The sequence below is a fragment of the Scomber japonicus genome, chromosome 12 (assembly GCF_027409825.1).
Source record: "Scomber japonicus isolate fScoJap1 chromosome 12, fScoJap1.pri, whole genome shotgun sequence".
NCBI classification, from domain to species: Eukaryota; Metazoa; Chordata; class Actinopteri; order Scombriformes; family Scombridae; genus Scomber; species Scomber japonicus.
The window spans coordinates 22,830,137-22,847,375 of NC_070589.1; the positions used below are offsets into that span (position 1 = coordinate 22,830,137).

At 36.9% G+C, this 17,239-nt stretch overlaps 3 protein-coding genes across 3 annotated transcripts; all 3 read right to left on the reverse strand.

Moving 5' to 3' along the window:
* Positions 1 to 497: 497 nt before the first annotated feature.
* LOC128369674 (chemokine XC receptor 1-like) lies at positions 498 to 1,466 on the reverse strand. The gene has a single exon (XM_053330753.1). It carries the CDS (start codon positions 1,464 to 1,466, stop codon positions 498 to 500), a length of 969 nt encoding a protein of 322 aa, XP_053186728.1.
* Positions 1,467 to 8,654: 7,188 nt separating this feature from the next.
* Positions 8,655 to 9,641, reverse strand: LOC128369675 (chemokine XC receptor 1-like). Its single transcript, XM_053330754.1, has one exon. It carries the CDS (start codon positions 9,639 to 9,641, stop codon positions 8,655 to 8,657), a length of 987 nt encoding a protein of 328 aa, XP_053186729.1.
* Positions 9,642 to 12,792: 3,151 nt separating this feature from the next.
* Positions 12,793 to 15,275, reverse strand: LOC128369161 (chemokine XC receptor 1-like). Its single transcript, XM_053330152.1, has 2 exons — positions 15,256 to 15,275; positions 12,793 to 13,850 (listed from the first exon to the last, which is right to left on the reverse strand). Exon 2 carries the CDS (start codon positions 13,846 to 13,848, stop codon positions 12,793 to 12,795), a length of 1,056 nt encoding a protein of 351 aa, XP_053186127.1. The 5' UTR covers positions 13,849 to 13,850; positions 15,256 to 15,275.
* Between the last annotated feature and the right edge of the window lie 1,964 nt (positions 15,276 to 17,239).

Sequence of the window (17,239 nt, forward strand, 5' to 3'; positions counted from 1 at the left end):
TTTGGGAACATTGGCCAAACACATGACATGTCCACATCCTGAAAGCCATTTCTAAGTGAAAGCCTACTCTTTGAAAATAGCAGTATATAGGTATTTAAGTAAGATGGCCAAAATGTTAGAATGAAATAACTAATTAGTTCTACACTGCAGAACAAGTACAAGTCTTCTTCTTTTATTTCCACGCCTGCAGCTTTAGCTGCCTTTCAGGTAATAGCATAGCATTAGCAGATGTACAACCAAATCAAAAACAAATAAGTGAGAACAACTTGACTGGATTTATTAAACTATATGTAACAGCACAACAAATGCAGGAGCAAAGTATTTCCATAGATGACTGTAAAAAGTGATGCTTTAGCTTTTTGAACATATATTCACCATTTACTTGGCACATTTAAAAATAATAAAATAGAAAATTAGGCTTAGAAATGAAAACATGGCTAAAATTAAATAAATATTATTATTATATAAGAGCATATACAGATGTAATAAGTGCATTTCTATTTGCATTGTAACTCTAGCATTTCAGTAGCATATTGTGCTTTATGTTTTGGGGCAGCTCTATCCATGTTCCTACCCTTGATATTATCATGGTATAAAAAATTCAACAGATGTCCTCTCAAGTTTTGTGAGAGCATATAGAGTAGAGGGTTCATACAGCAGTGTGAATATGCAAGTATACGACAAATATTATAGGCAATATACCAGCTTTCCTTTGCATCACAACCTTTGGGTACATACAACGTTTCAACAAAAAGTAACACATGGTGAGGTCCCCAGCAGACGAAGAAGGCCGCAACAATGCATAACACCCCCACTACAGTCCTGTACCTTTTTCTGTTTGAAAACTGCAAAACTGTTTTAAGAATGGCAGAATAACAAAAAATAATGATGGTAAGTGGGAGGAAAAAAAGCAATGACACTTGGAGATAATAGGTCAGCTTAAGCTCAAGATCATCAGATTCACAAGATAATTCTTCACCATTTGCGGATTCCTTCACATTGATGGCATCACTCAGGGATGCAGCAAAGCTGATGATCCAAGCAGCTGCACAGACACCCACTGCACACCTCTCCCTTACAGGTTTGCTCGGCCATTTGTTCAACACCACTGTTATGAAACGATCCACAGTAATGGCAGTCAGTAAAATGATGCTGCTGTACAAACCAACAAAGTAAGCTGCAGTCAGAAGTTTGCAGCCAAGATCACTAAACACCCAGTGGTGCAGGTGCTCGACAGCCCAGAATGGAAGGGTGACAGTGAAGACCAAATCTGAGCAGGCAAGGTTCAGGACAAACAGATTTGTAGCATTTTTCAGGTTCCCCTGGTAGACAAGAAAAACTAAAAGCAGACTGTTGCCTGTGATGCTGATGATGAAGATCACAATAAAGAAGGCAGCATTGACAGTTGAAAAGTCCATGAAATCACAAAGATATTCCACATCGCCATCTGTACTGTTGTTCGTCATTGTAGATTATCTGGGAAACATGAGCACAAAACAAAAATTGACCAAATGTCATTAAAACTTCTTATATCTCACAATGTAATTCACAATGTTAAAAAATAAGTAAACATTAAAGTACATAAGTTACCCAAAAATATTGAGAGTAGTTATAGTAAGTACCAAGCCACATACCTTGAACGTCTGTCAAGTTGCACTGTGATGGAAAATTTATGCCATTTCAGAGAAACGTATGGTTCCTCTTTTTTGTTTCGCATTAAGTCAATGATGGTGCAATTTGAGTGTGAATGTCAACTCCAGCCTTTTGTGGCATTACCAGAAAACAGCAGTGAGAGAGTATACTATTAAACAGACACCTATGGTTTAAATTGAACTGTAAAGCATGGCAATAATGATGACATTGTCAGGTAGAACTATACAGTAAGAGTAACAATAGCAATATAACAGTAACAATAACACTAACTGATCAAAACCAAAAATATTTACTTAAAAGGATTCAAGATTTCTCCTGAAAACAATCAAGGAGAAAACATAAAATAATGAATTCAAAACTTATTTATGTAAAAATGCAATTAGAGCAAATCACAGACAGACATATTGTTCCCATACAATGCATAATCAGTTTGTCAACAAGCATTTTGAGACACAAGACTCATTGCTAATAATTACACAGCTTTATAGAATGTAGATAGGCACACTGAACAGATGCATACGGAAGCGTATTGCATTCACTTAAATAAAAAATTAAAAAATCATTTTTTTCTGGGTAATTTTTTTTTTTGGGTCTGTCTTTCGAGGTAATTATTTCAGTTTTTCTGTGTAATTTTTTAGGATCGGTTTTTCAAGGTAATTATTTCTGTTTTTCTGTGTAATTTATTTTTTTTTCATCGTTTTTTCGAGGTAATTATTTCTGCTTTGTTCTGAGTCATTTTTGTTCTGTTTTCGAGAGTACTTTATTTTTATGCTTGGTTTTTCGGGGTCATTTTTTTCTGATTTTCTGAGTTATTTTTTCTGAGTTTAGAGGGCATTCAAAACATTGGACACTCTTTATTGAGAGCTCGATGTAATGGAAGCAAACATGACCTGCTTGTTTAGTTTAATCAAGTTTTACTTTGATCTGGGTTTAAGACTCTGGGAGATTGTCCTGTCTTTAATTCATATAGATGGTATTACTATTAGTTTGTCAACCTTGCGCAGGCACCTGAAGACTTTGTGGTTGTTCAGAAGGAAAGCCCATTCAGATCTCCTGGACATAGCAATGTTTCTCCAGGATCAGCTGGAGCAGGAGTCACCATAGATGTGAGTCACTTGCTGGTTGGATATTCTCGCGAGATTTCGAAGTATAATCGATAATCGAGAAAAAAATTACCACGAAAAACAGAAAGATAATTACCCCGAAAGACAGGAAAAATTACTCAAAAAAACAGGGAAAAAAATAGCCAGAAAAACAGAAAAAATAAATTACTCAGAAAAAAATGTTTTTTTTTGTTTTTTTTTTATTCAAGTGAATGCAATACGTTTCCGTAGATGCAAATGAAAAATGAAAATAAAATAAAAACAGATGAAAACATGGATGAAACACTGTGGTCAGACGAAAGCCTTATCTAACTTGTCAGCTGCACTGTGGTCAGACGAAAGCCTTATCTAACTTGTCAGCTATTACAGTAAGGAAGCCAATATTGCCTGACAAGTGTGGGGCCAGATTTGTTTTTAGTGCAGGCAAAAGAGCTGAGAGCTAATAAAAAGTGTTTCAAGATGTACGCACTATTCCAATCATGTAGATCTGTGCTCATGTACACTTTTTCAACCGCTGTCCTGCTTTTACCAAAATAACCGCCACGTCTTGCATTGACGACATATTTGCATGTTACATCCTTGTTGGGGTTTGTGGTCAAATGCTTGCGTCCTAGGCCACCTCAGTGAGTGGTTTGAGTGATACAACAAAAGCTGGGATATTGTTCTCAGTCTCTAGTTGAGCAAAGTGTATAGGGACTGATTTGTCTAAAACACCACCCCCGCACTCTCCCTCCGCGAACCCCGTGGGAGCGGCTGGAGGTGTAAGCCGTGCCGCTTTTGTCGGTGGTCAGTCGCTACTGTCTGTTTACGGCTATCTCCGTGTATCATGGATGTATTATAATGCCGTGGATCCACAACAGACTCTCTTCCGGGTGAGGGTGCGCACACGATTATGTAATGCGGAAGGGGAAAACAGGCAGGTCGCTCAGCCAATCATATTATTCGGACCGAATGATATGTTTGGTCAGAGTTTTCACAGAATATTATGAGAATGGAATAATGATGAATTTCTATGCCTGGTGGATCTCTCCAACATTTTAGAGTGCCATTACCTTATTAATAGCATTTTAACCTAAACAAAAACATGTGCACAAATGTAACAAAGGTAAGGGTAGCTTTAAACTATTTCTCACCCTTTTATTTTTCGTGAGCCTGCAAAAAAGGGCTACTCGTTAGACCAAGAGTCCACTCTCCTCAGTGTTTAACCTGCCTAGTGGCGAGTTATTGTTACTAACTCTAACCCTACAGTCTACAGTTAGCCAGTTAGCTGAGTTAGCCGCCGAGTTAGCTGCCAAATTAGCCACCAAACTAGCAGGTGAGCTAGCGGCAGAAAGAGACGTAGCGTCCATGTTTTGGGTAGGTGACTTTGATTGACAGGTGACACTTGGTAGGGGGCGGGATTTCAGCGAACTCGATGGGCACTCCCACAGCGTTTGGGAGCAGAGAAAGAGGCTGATTTTTACACAACTTTGAAGCCTAATTTCATATATTTGGCGATTTTTTTAATCATTCAAATTTGGCAGGGTGGTTAACAACACACTTTCCTGTGGCATGTCAAACTCAGAACACATATTTATTCTTACTTTACACAGACTTTAACAGATTGGGCCAGAAATAGAATGATTTGTTGAAGCGTCACTTCCTCCGGTAGTTGCTTTATTTATTAATAATGAACAAAAGGTATGTATTTTCTGTTATTAGAGCACATAGCGCAATGCTACATGCTACTGTGACTGGAAGATAAACAAGGATACAGATAGAGACTCCTCTGAAACCACACACACACAGACACACAAGCAACACGTTCCCTCGACGCAGAACTTCGAAAGGACAACGGCGGCGTCACTCCGACGGCGTAGCAACGGAGGAGCTCCGACGCAGAAGTATAAATCAGCCTTCAGCTATGGCTTCCTCAGCAGTAGTATCATCTGCTTCCCTTCCTGTGGACTCTTCTTCCCCAACATTTACCAAGATTTCTATGGCTTCCTCTGTGTCAGGAGTTGCATCTAAAGCCTCTTTTCTCTCAGGTGTTGCTTCTATACCCTCCTCCTCTCTCTCAGATGTTGCTTCTAAGGTCTCTGCCTCTCTCTCAGATGTAACACTTTCTGAGGTCTGTGTTCTTTCTTGAATTCTGGTGCTAGTACTTGGTTTTAGCCATGCATTAAGAGGTCTGCTACCCTTAGCTGCTTCCTGGCGCTCCTTCTCCTTCCTTTTCTGTATCCTTTCTTTTTTTGGCATTGTGCTGCAGGCATAATCAACATGAATCAAGTTTAAATACAGACGGTAATATTTCAAACACAGATAACCTACAGCTTATATCCCCAGAATGCTGAAATTACTATATTATCATGATTATTATTATTGTTATTATTATTATTTTGTTAGCCCACATAGTAGTAGCAAATTCACAATAAACTTTATATCTAAACCTCGGACCTGTACTTCAGACCTGTAGTGAGGGAAATATAATCCGCCGTAAACACAATGCATTTTATTTCGAGAATGAACACAGTGTTTTATTTTGTATTTTGTACACGATTTCCTGTCCCGCACGATCTGCTCTGTGCTGAATTGATGCGCAGTGCTCCGACGTCCGGCAAAAATAGAAACTGACACATTGACTAAAATAGAACGTTTTTCTGAAATATTACCCATATTTAAGCATGTTGAATAAGTGGTGCTCCACTGTCACGTCTCCTCAGTTATCCATGGGGCAGCTGCTTCTCTCCCTCTCACTAACTCACCCGCTCGCTATCTCTCTCTCTCTCTCTCTCTCTGGCGGCTCTGTGACTGAGTGGAGCCGCAACGGACAGAGAAGCGGCAGGCTCAACACACACAACAACCCCGTATTACAAGAAAATGGGTAGGGGAGACAGGTACGGTTGTAACACTTTTAGCAATTTTCCCAATAAATCAGAAACCGTTTACACTGGAACAGCCAATTTCCTATATTAAAAACTTGAATGTGTCAACTACAGAAACAATGTATGTAAGTGCTTTTAAGAAATATAGTCAGGTTGCAAAATGCATCTAAAGACAGTGTACAGGGACAGTTGTAACACGTGCCAGGGACGGTTATAACATGTCTACAAGGCTACATAATTAAGAAATACATAATTAATCAATAATATCCAGAAGGGTAGATATTACTTAGCATTTATGTTATTGGTGTTGTTAATTAGTTAAAATTAAGATAATGGTTACCTTTCATATTCAGACTCAGTCAAATTGTAAAGCAAGAAATGTCTATATTTCATATAACATGCTTTCTCAAAAAAGTTCAAACATGCAAGGGGTGAACATTCCTTTTCATTTAATTTAACATGACTCAGAACTAGATCACATAAATAATAGCTAATGGAGCACAAACATAACATATAATTAGAACAAAATACCTGTAACAGCACACGGCATGGCTGAAATACAACAAACAACAAAAGACAACATTCCCAACAAAAGAGTAAAGGGGATTGGGGTGGGGGGCTTGGTAGTCCATATTACATTTGCATTTCACTACAAATTCTTTGTGTGTGACAAACATGAACAAAATATGTCCTCAAAAAATGTTCTGATATTCGGCATGCTGTAAGCAAACAAGTGTTTGAACACTGACTATTATCATGCAACTTATTGTCATCTCTTAACAACTTTTTAATAATTAAAACAAGCATATAATCTAGTTTATATGGGCATTTAGATTTTTAAAGATATAAATTAAACTAAAAGAAATGTTTGACATTTCAAACATGGCTTGTGAAGGCATTCACACTACTGGCTGCAAGCCTAAGCTAGTAATAATAAGTAATAAGACACAGTGAAGCATCAACCAATCACATTTCACCATTCCCGTTTGGCTAGCTGTGGTGATGTTATTTAGTTAGCTGATGTTATGCTAGCTAAGGCTTTTGTGCATCAAAAAGTGAGAACACTGCATGACAAAGGGACATTTATATAACAAGGCGTTGTCCCTGTGTCACCAGTCATGTTTCTCCCTCATGCTACAGAGCTTAACTGCTGACTAGACACATGTTAACCATTTCTTCTTTTAGCTTACAAAACAGTGAATTCAGTAATAACTGTTTGAATTCTTAGATATTTGATCTGACAGTATCTCAAAAATACATCTGATAGAAAAATCCAAATTTTTACCACAAAAACACACTTTTGTAGATAAATTCTCCTGGGTGCTGCAGATTTGTCTCCTTTTTTGAGGGCAAGAAGACAATCTAACTGAGCATGTGCACAGTGAGTGTCATCACTCTAGCTTACCCTAACCTACCTCTAACCCTCACCCTTTACATTCCTAACAGGAATTCATTAATGTTATTTGAAAAAAAAAAGGCAGGGGCTCAAGCACCCCTAGGGCCCTATGTGTGCACGTGCCTGCAATAGCACAAACCCAAATGAAACCCAAAGGTCAAGTTAAATTCAATTTAGGTGGTGCATATTGTTTGTGGCCTTGATTTAAAAAGGCCACAAACAACATGCACCATAAAAAGGTAACTGTACACATTATGGCAGATTACTTCCACAATTAATCCACAAGTGCAAACATGCTAACAGTACATTTTGCTTGAAACCAGATAAGCCAAATACATATTTAGCATTTTCAGCACTTGTTGATTAATGAAGACATGATCAGCCACTACTTCTTCAAGTATTGTAATCATTCAGCTACTTCAACCACTGCCTCAAAAACTATATTTTTAAACTGAAAAATGTAGCCTTTACTAGTTCTTTGTTTTTCTCTTTGTCTTCCTTAAGGCCTACCATAAGAACCACCTTAAGGTGCTGCAGAAAACAGTTGAAACCTGTGTTGCAGATACCCTGAAATATGCTCCCCACAGAGGGAGTCAGGTCAATGTTAAGCATTTGTTAAACAAAAGTTAAAAAACTAAATAAAAGAATATGAAGGTATAAATATAATGTTCTGGAGATGATAATGTATGTTTTCAAACTAAAATTAAATACTACTCCTTTGTCATCACACACATCAACACATCAAAGCTGCCTTGCCCAGGTTCATTTACCTTTTTATTAATTACTATTTTATTTGTCTTTTTTTAGTTGTAAAAAATAAATAATTTCAATAGTATTATAATGAAGAATCGGTGAAGAATTATTTACAACTGAGTCCAGACACTATCCTGTTGTTTTGTGTGAGAATATGAAAGGCAACAGCGCCCACTATTTATGTATAGTTGCACCAGCAGTGACTTGGTTCTAGCAGCTGGTTGCAGCTTAGAAGGAAAAAAATACTTTTTTTCCATTTCAAACTTTAATTTGATTTGGATTTTTGATCCATATTCTTGAATTTTGATTCCAAACGTTTTCCATTCATTTCTTACACAACCAACTTCCTAAAATGAATGAATAAATATGTGATAATTCAGTGAAATGACAACATGTCAAAGAAACTTTGCATGTGGAGTAATTAGAGGTATAACTTGTTTGTCTCAGCAATATTATTTCAGTTTGTGTTGTTTTGTTTAATCTGACATGTCCAGTTTTACTAAGTCTAGGTTTTTCCCAGAGAAAAGCAATTACACTGCATAATTTAAAATGCAACCTAATGGTTTAAATGGTGAAGAAAACAAAAGAGAAAATGAGAGCAAATACACTGGATTTTATTCAAATATATGTAATAACACAGAAAAAGTCACTCAAAAAGTCAAATGCAGCAGTGACAGCATCTCCATAAATTATCATACACAGTGACATGCTTAGCTTTTTAAACATTTATTCACTTCATTTACTTTGCACTTTTAAAAAAATTCACATTTTAAAAAAACTGATTAGACTTAGAAAGGAAAACATGGCAAAAATTAAATAAATTCAAACTATATCACAGAAAAGCATTTACAGATTTAATAAGTGTTTTCTTTCAGAAGCGAATGTCTATTTGGATTGTAAGTCCACCATAACTTCAGAGGTTCGTGGTCTAATACCTGAATGGCTAGTAACTCTCTCCATGCTCCTACTCATGCCATTATCACAGTGTAAAAATTTCAACAGATGTCTTCGCAAGTTTTGTGAGAGCATATAGAGTAGAGGGTTCATACAGCAGTGTGAATATGCAAGTATACGACAAGTATGATAGGCAATATCCCAGCTTTTCTCTGCATCACAGCCTTCGGGTTCATACAAAGTTTCAACAAAAAGTAACACATGGTGAGGTCCCCAGCAGACGAAGAAGGCCGCAACAATGCATAACACCACCACTACAGTCCTGCGCCTTTTTCTGTTTGAAAACTGCAAAACTGTTATAAGAATGGCAGAATAACAAAAAATAATGATGGCAAGTGGGAGGAGAAAAAGCAATGACACTTGGAGATAATAGTTCAGGTTAAGCTCAAGATCATCAGATTCACAAGATAATTCTTCACCATTTGCGAATTCCTTCACATTGATGGCATCACTCAGGGATGCAGCAAAGCTGATGATCCAAGCAGCTGCACAGACACCCACTGCACACCTCTCCCTTACAGGTTTGCGCGGCCATTTGTTCAACACCACTGTTATGAAACGATCCACAGTAATGGCAGTCAGTAAAATGACACTGCTGTACAAACCAACAAAGTAAGCTGCAGTCAGAAGTTTGCAGGCAAGATCACCAAACACCCAGTGGTGCAGGTGCCCGACAGCCCAGAATGGAAGGGTGACAGTGAAGACCAAATCTGAGCATGCAAGGTTCAGGACAAACAGATTTGTAGCATTTTTCAGGTTCTCGTAGCAAACAAGAACAACTAAAAGCAGACTGTTGCCTGTGACGCTGATGATGAAGATCACAATAAAGAAGGCAGCATTCACAGTTGAAAAGTCCATGTCATCACAAAGATATGGCATTTCGTCATAGTCATAGTCGTCTGTACTGTTGTTCGACATTGTAGATTATCTGGGAAAATATGAGCACAAAACTAAAATTGACCAAATGTTATTAAAACTGTGCGAGTGCCTACAACCGTTCAACAATTTCTGACGTCCCAAAATGCATTTGCACTTCCTTGTACAGTCTTACAAAAAAGAAGAACATTTAAGTACATAAAATACCCCAGAATATTGAGAGTAGTTATAGTAAGTACCAAGCCACATACCTTGAACGTCTGCCAAGTCTTGTGCTGTGTCTTTGATGGAAAAGTTGTGTTTATATCAGAACAACTTATGGTTCCTCTTTTTGTTTCACATTAAGTCAGAGATGGTGCAATTAAAGCATGAATGCACAATGAAGTTCAAGCCTTTCATGACGTGGGCAGAAAACAGCAGTAAGGGTTATATTATTTCAAACACAGACACAGCCATGGTTTAAAATTAATAGGATCTGAGTTTATTCAATTGTAAAGCATAGCAATAATTATGACATTGTCAGGTAGAAATATACATTACATAACAGTCTAACTGATCAAAAGCAAAAAGATTTACTTTCAAAATGAATCAAAATATCTCCTGAAAATAAACATAAAATAACTAATGCAAAAATGTTTTATGTAAAAATGTAAAATGTAATGCAATTAAAATGAATCACATACAGATATTCAGTACAATTTATCAACATGCATTATAATACACAGGGCTCACTGTAAAGAAATAACATATACAGTTTGATAGAATAGAACGTAGACTTGATAGGCACTTTGAGCTAAGAAATAAAAAATACATGAAAATATGGATGAAACACTATTTTATATATAACTTGTCAGACTAAAGCCTTATGCATTAGTTTGTCAGCTATTGCACTAAGGAAGCAAGTATTGATTGCATGCTGTGCAGGCTAATGGGTACATATAAACAAGACTAGTTTTGCAGTACCAGACAATCAGAGATCTCTCCGCCTAACGATCATCTGAGGATGTCTAAATGCAAGGTAGGTGTTTGACTGGCAGCGGCTAAAAACCCTATGCCCTTCACATTTTGTCAAGGATATACCAGAAATGAAGCTATCTTCCTCATTCCTCTTGGTTAACTGTATTTCCCTGCTCCAATATGAGTTGTGTTGGGTTTTTTCAACACTAATTGTTTCCACCCAGTTTTACAACGAAAACTAGGAGATTGTCCTCAGTCTCTGCTTGAGCATTTAGAGACTGACTTATAAGAGTCTCTGTGAGGCGGTATAGCTCAAAATGGTTTGAACTAAAGGCTAACGTCAGCATGATAACATCTCACAATGATGATGCTAAAATGCTGTGGTTGGGAAGGTGTCATGTTTGTCCTTATCATGTTTTTTCTCATTGGTTAGGTTTGCTGCTGTAGAAAATGCAGTAAAAGCCTGCTGGCTAAGGTGCCCAGTTAAACCCACTCTGTGCTGGCTCTGCCATTTGTTTTCCAATGCGGAGAATGATGGCACCCATTATCACGGGTTGGCTTGACTTGGTGGCGCAGCTAAAGTAGAAAAACCAGGCTAATGATTGAACCTCATTTGTTTAGCTTGCTCTGCTGTACTTTGTGTTTAGTTTTTTTTTGCACTGTATCAGGAAGGAACTCAAGGAGAGGACTCGGATGCAGAGCTCTGGATCAGCTGGCAAGGCTTTATTCTCAAAAAATAGCAATGAACAAAAAGCGCCTCAATCGAGGGAAAAGCAGGGAAAAAAAGCTGAACTAAACTTAGGAGCTCTGATAAACTAAATGGCAAAAAAAGTCTATCTAAATCTAAATCACTCTTCCGAGGAATTAACACACTACAAATTACATAAACTATGAACAATGACTATGAACAATGACTATGAACTCTGACTAACTATGACAGGACACTTGTTCTCTGGACGACAGACAAGACACACTCGCACAGGACAAAGGGAGACGCAGACTATAAGCACACATGGAGGGAAATGGGGAACAGGTGGATACAATCAGGAATCAGGGAAGACAATCAGACTGGTGACACATGAGGAAGGGCAAGGCACCTGAAACGAGAAGAGAGTTAATACCAAAATAAAACAGGAAGTCACAAAACAAACATGGAGACAGGACAAAAACTCAACTTGACATTACCGGTGTGACACACTGGTGTGGTGCCTGACTTTCACAAAGCCACTGTTAATCGCCAAAATATAGAAAATATAGAGGATATAGAGAGCAGAATCATGAACATAGCCTACCTTCTGTTAGTCGATTTGCGTGTTCCTACTTTTAATTTCATTTTAAGACAAACTGGTATCAGGTAATTTGATATTGATATCTTCAGATTTAAAAACAAATAATAATAAAAAATACATTTGTTAAGACATAAAAAACTTCATCTCTCATGAAAAATGTGAAAAATGGTGCAGATTGTGACATCACTGTAACATAGTTTGGTAGCACATATCCATTGTGTGTCACAAATCCTCTCCTCCCCTATCATTTCTCTGCTGTCTAACGGCTTTTTCTAAAACTATTTGGTCTTCTCTGTCTTGCTGTTACACTGAACCACTCTTCTGTCAAGCTGTGATATTTTAGTCCCTATCATATAGAACTTCGGGGAAAATGGTGGTTGTTAAAATCTGAAAACTATGATGTTACTGTTAAACTTAAGTCCTCATCTAGACTCAGAGAGACCTAGAGATTGAGTAAACCATATGACATAATAGTTGAGTTGAGTTAATCCAAGTTTTGATTTTTAGTTAGGTGCTGTATTCCAAATGGTAAATGTGATTTTAAAGGATAAGTGTGTACGATTTTGTGGCATCTAGCAGAACAGACATGGCACAAATGGAATACAATATTTATAAATAGATTTTCATTGGTGTATGATCACCTGAAAATAAGAATGGTTGTGTTTTCGTTACCTTAGAATGAGCCCTTTATATCTACAGGGAACAGGCTCTCTTCCATGGAGCCCATCATATTTCAACAGTAACCCCAGAACTGTCAATCCAAACACTGGCTGTAGACAGGGTCTTTCACATGGCCCCTGTAGGATATTTTCTATGCTGGGAAGGGGAGGGTGAGAGGAGCGGCACTGCTAGATGCCGCTATATCTTACACACTGGTCCTTTAAATGTTTTCCTTCTTTTGTGACAGAACCTAGAAGTTCAGGTTGTACTTAGGCTCTGTATATGAACTACATGGACAACTCTTCACCACCAGTTAGAGATGTGATTGTGAGTCGGCTGTGTCTACTGCGGATGCTTGTATTTCTGTGACCCAAGCTCTTCATCATTTTCTTCAAGTGGTTTTTGAATTTAACCCCAACAAACACATAAAACACAGGGTTAAGACAGCAGTGTGAGTAGGCAAGAAATCTACTAACACTAATGGTGTATTGTTGTTGTGTGTCTTTTTCACAAGCTGAAATTGTATCTGATGACTTAACAGGTGGTTTTTGAAAATAAGAGGATGAGTTTAGAAAAATGACTATATTGTAAGGTCCCCAGGTAACAAAGAAAACGACCATTAGAATAAAGATAAGTTTTAAAGTTTTGTTCTTTCTTCTTTGGGCAGTAGGCCTCAGCAGCCTGTATATGATCAGAGAATAGCAAAAAACAAACACCACAGAACTCACTAAAAAGAGAATATTTTGCTGGTAGATTCCCCACAACTTCCCGTAAGAATCATTGTAATCACAGATATTCTGGTCTGAGTCAGTGTTCATGACTTTGGTGAAGACGAAGGCCGGACTGGCAACCAGGATACTCACAGCCCAAATCATGACAGACGCCAGGACACTGTAGAAGCCTTTGGTAGACACAATGTCAGAAAAAGGATTCATGACAGCTACGTAACGGTGAATAGTCATCAGGATGAGGACGATACCACTGCTGTAGAACCCAATGTAGAAGACGAAGTTGACTATTTTGCATGCAGGCTCCCCCAAAGTCCATCCGTACATGTGGCTGTAGGCCCAGAAGGGCAGACCTGCGGTGAAGAGGAGATCCGACATAGCCAGGTTCAGGATGAAAGCATTGGTGAGGGATTTGAGATTCTCATACTTGGACAAAATCACAATGACCAGGATGTTGCCGAACAGACTGAGGATCACCACGATGGAGAAGAACACAGGAATGAAGATTGCTCTAAACTTATTTATGTTTGTTCTGTAGCACATTTCATCTTCATAGTCATCCGTATAGTTGTATGGATAGTCTGTGGTTTCGTTGATGGAATTGGTTTCAGCCATTTCTACAAAGGAAAATGTAAATAAAAAACAGCATTGTTAAAGAGGTTAAATCAAACAGAACAAACTACACATACCTAATTATACAGAATACAGTGCATAATTACATTATGTGTTTCATAGACAAGTATAAAAACTTAATTGGGCAATATGAAACAAGATACATGATACTGCACCATCTCAATTTCCAAGTGCATCAGTTCGCTTAAATGACAAAAAACATATTTTCTCTATGATTTAATTGTATCTAACGATTTAGATAATTTTGTATTTATTTGCTTGGGCTTTGAGATATGTGTACAAAAGTGAATGGACTCTCATTTCTGGTGCTCACAACATTGTACTTCTACATTACATTAAATATTCATTAGCAACACTCAAAATTAGATTTCAGGGGGGGAAAGTATTATTTATTACAAGATTAGCACTGATCTGTTAAGACAGGTGCATGGAAATAGTGAAAGCGAAGGCAATACAACTCAAGTATTATCAGAGTTGGATTAACATATTGCTAAATTTGTAGGTAACATCACCTTTCTCAAACTGAGCCCTACAATTCAAACCAGCAAAAATAATACAGAGAGAATATGTGGTCTCTCTGTGTGAAATAACAGTTAGCAAACCCATTGAACTACCTCACAGGCAGTCTTGAGCCTTTCCACCAGCACTCGCAAATAATCTGATGGGCATGCATTTAGCATCTTTCACAGGAGACAACTTATCATTTAAAAAAAAAGAACCATATGCTATCGTGAGCGTCTGACATCGGCCTTCACCACATTCACATGACCCCACCACAGTCTTCTTGCTGCAGTGAGGCTGCAGTTGAATGCACTTTGAAATACATTTTTAAACAATAAAGTATTATGCTAACATTAAGCTCACAGAATATGCTGTTCTAAACATCAGTGTTATTTTAGGACCTTAGGCAGTAAAATGTTGTTATCTTGATTTATTGTGCCATGTTTACATACTACATTTGTTTCCTCTCAGTTGACTTTGTGCTGTTATAAAGTTGTGGCAATGTCACTGAGATTAATTTGAATTTTCCACCTGAGTGTGTTCATGAAGGACACCAATGCAGAACATAAAAAGGTCATTAGCAAAATTGAATTCAAGAAATGTAAGCAATTTTAAGCAAAAATCTCCTTTCATAAAGAGAGGTGCCACTACTCTGAATAATCCACAGGGATCACTGTGAAATGTTTATAGACTGTTTCTTTGGTAGAAAGTAATATTTCCCCCACTTTGTACTTTCATGACCAAATTTAATAAAATTTCAAATTTTCATGTTTAGAAAACATCTCTAAAATGTAATAAAAAATCAAGACAATACTAAATAATAAGTATATTTATAATGCAAGACCTCCACCATAATATATGACTTAGAAATATGGAAACATACTGTACCTGCACAAAGGTTGTGAACACACCAGTCCTTCCTGCAAATATTTGCAAAAACTCACTGGGAATACTTCCTTAAGTATTGACCACCAAGGTATACAGAAATGAAACATGATTTGGTTTCAACCATGCAGGTGACATGGAAATGAAATTTCTCACCTCAGTCTATATCACTTATTACTTTTATCTAACTGCACAGAAAATAACAATGAGCACACGACATCAGGGATACAACTAACAATCATTTTCATTAATATTGTATTATATTTTAATATTATAATTAGATATATAATATTATATATTATAATATTTATAAAATACAGATTATGATCCTAATACTAATCGATTAATTTTCTTCCAATAGAGTGATTAATTGGTGGAGAATCTTAAATATTCACTGACTCATAGCTTAATATAGACATATTTTAAAGAACTGACTTTGTTAAATTGTTCATGGTTGGTTTTTGTTTCTATCTTTTTCAATGAACTCATTTATCCATTTTCTTATCTGAATATTCACTGATTCTGTTGATGAAATTAATTTTTAAAAACTAAAACTAAATAGCCTAATAAATAAGATAAATATACAACAAAATAAAAATCAAAGATCAAATAAGGGGAACATTACATACATACATATATTCTTCTACAAAAAATAGTAAAATATGTTTTTATTTGTCGTGTATTGTTTTCTTGCATTTTGATGCTGTTGTAGCTATTCCTTTATTAGTCCCATGGTGGGGAAATGTACAGTATTAGCAAAGCAAAGTGGACAGTAAAGATAGAAGAGCATTAATAAAAAAGAGTAAAGAACAGCACTCGTAATAGTAACATTATGCACAAGAGTAATATTGATGTTGAGTGATAATATTCCTGGGTTTGACATTGTTACTGCACAGATTTAAAATGGGAAAAAAAATATAGTATATTGCGCAGTTGAACTGCTACAGTGTATAACCGCATCTAACATTGTACTCCTTTTTAAATTTGATTTAAAAGAAATATATCGTAAATAATAAATTTGTATACAATAAAATGTTAAAAATAATGAAAAATACATGTAGAATAATTCGTTTTTTATGCGTTTCACCTTTATTTATTTATTTAGTGTCTCTCAACCAAACTTGACTGTCCATTCGGCCTGTCAATCAACCTCTGCGTCCCACCCCTCAACAGTAGCACGTTTCTGCTGAATCGCCTCCAAACTGCACACTCTGGACAATTTTTACACATCAAGTACGTCTTTTATTTAACAAGTTCTATAATGTAGAGGTATTTCGCGTTATTTACGACCAGGCTGCTTTGTCTTGAAGCGTAAATTCACGTTTAATAGTGAAATAACACCAGGGAATAAGGAGCTGAGAGCAGGTGCATGTCCATGTTATTAATGTTATATCGGTGTTTATGCTGCGGTGTGTTGCTTGTTAAAGCTGTTTTTACGTGATGTAAGTCAACTTTGTCGGCTCTGTAATGCTGACAGCAGATAGATATGGTGTCCGTAAGGTTTGATAACGACACAGTGGCTCCTAACGCTGATATCTTTCCACCTGTCGTCGCCATGCAAATGTTGTAACCTCCTCTGTTTACAGGGGAGATTTTGCTAACTTTTCCTTTAGCTGCTGTGGTTTCGTCATCTTGTGTGTGTCATCTTAACTAAGTCATAAACACCTCTGTGTGGGATTATGTTTTAGTTGCCTCATCAGGGTTTTTAGGAAGCAGGATTTGGCGTTGTTTGTATTATTATTATTACAGTAATAGATAGATAAAAGAGATACATATAAGACCACATGATTTGTTTTTGTTTACTTCTCAGTTGCATCAGTTTAAGCATATTTTACAGTCATCTGTTAATTTTGGGGGGGTATTTTTCTTGGCAAGTCAGGGAATTTAGTAAGAGTGATCACATTTCTGAAATACCCCCAAATAATGTCAATCTCTGTATTTCTAATCCTTAATGCAGAATTTTGCTTCCTGACTACATTGCCCCCCT

What these genes read in the sequence shown, in the direction of transcription:
- LOC128369674 (XM_053330753.1), bottom strand. Translation starts at nt 1,466, where the DNA reads ATGACGAACAACAGTACAGATGGCGATGTGGAATATCTTTGTGATTTC.
- LOC128369675 (XM_053330754.1), bottom strand. Translation starts at nt 9,641, where the DNA reads ATGTCGAACAACAGTACAGACGACTATGACTATGACGAAATGCCATAT.
- LOC128369161 (XM_053330152.1), bottom strand. Translation starts at nt 13,848, where the DNA reads ATGGCTGAAACCAATTCCATCAACGAAACCACAGACTATCCATACAAC.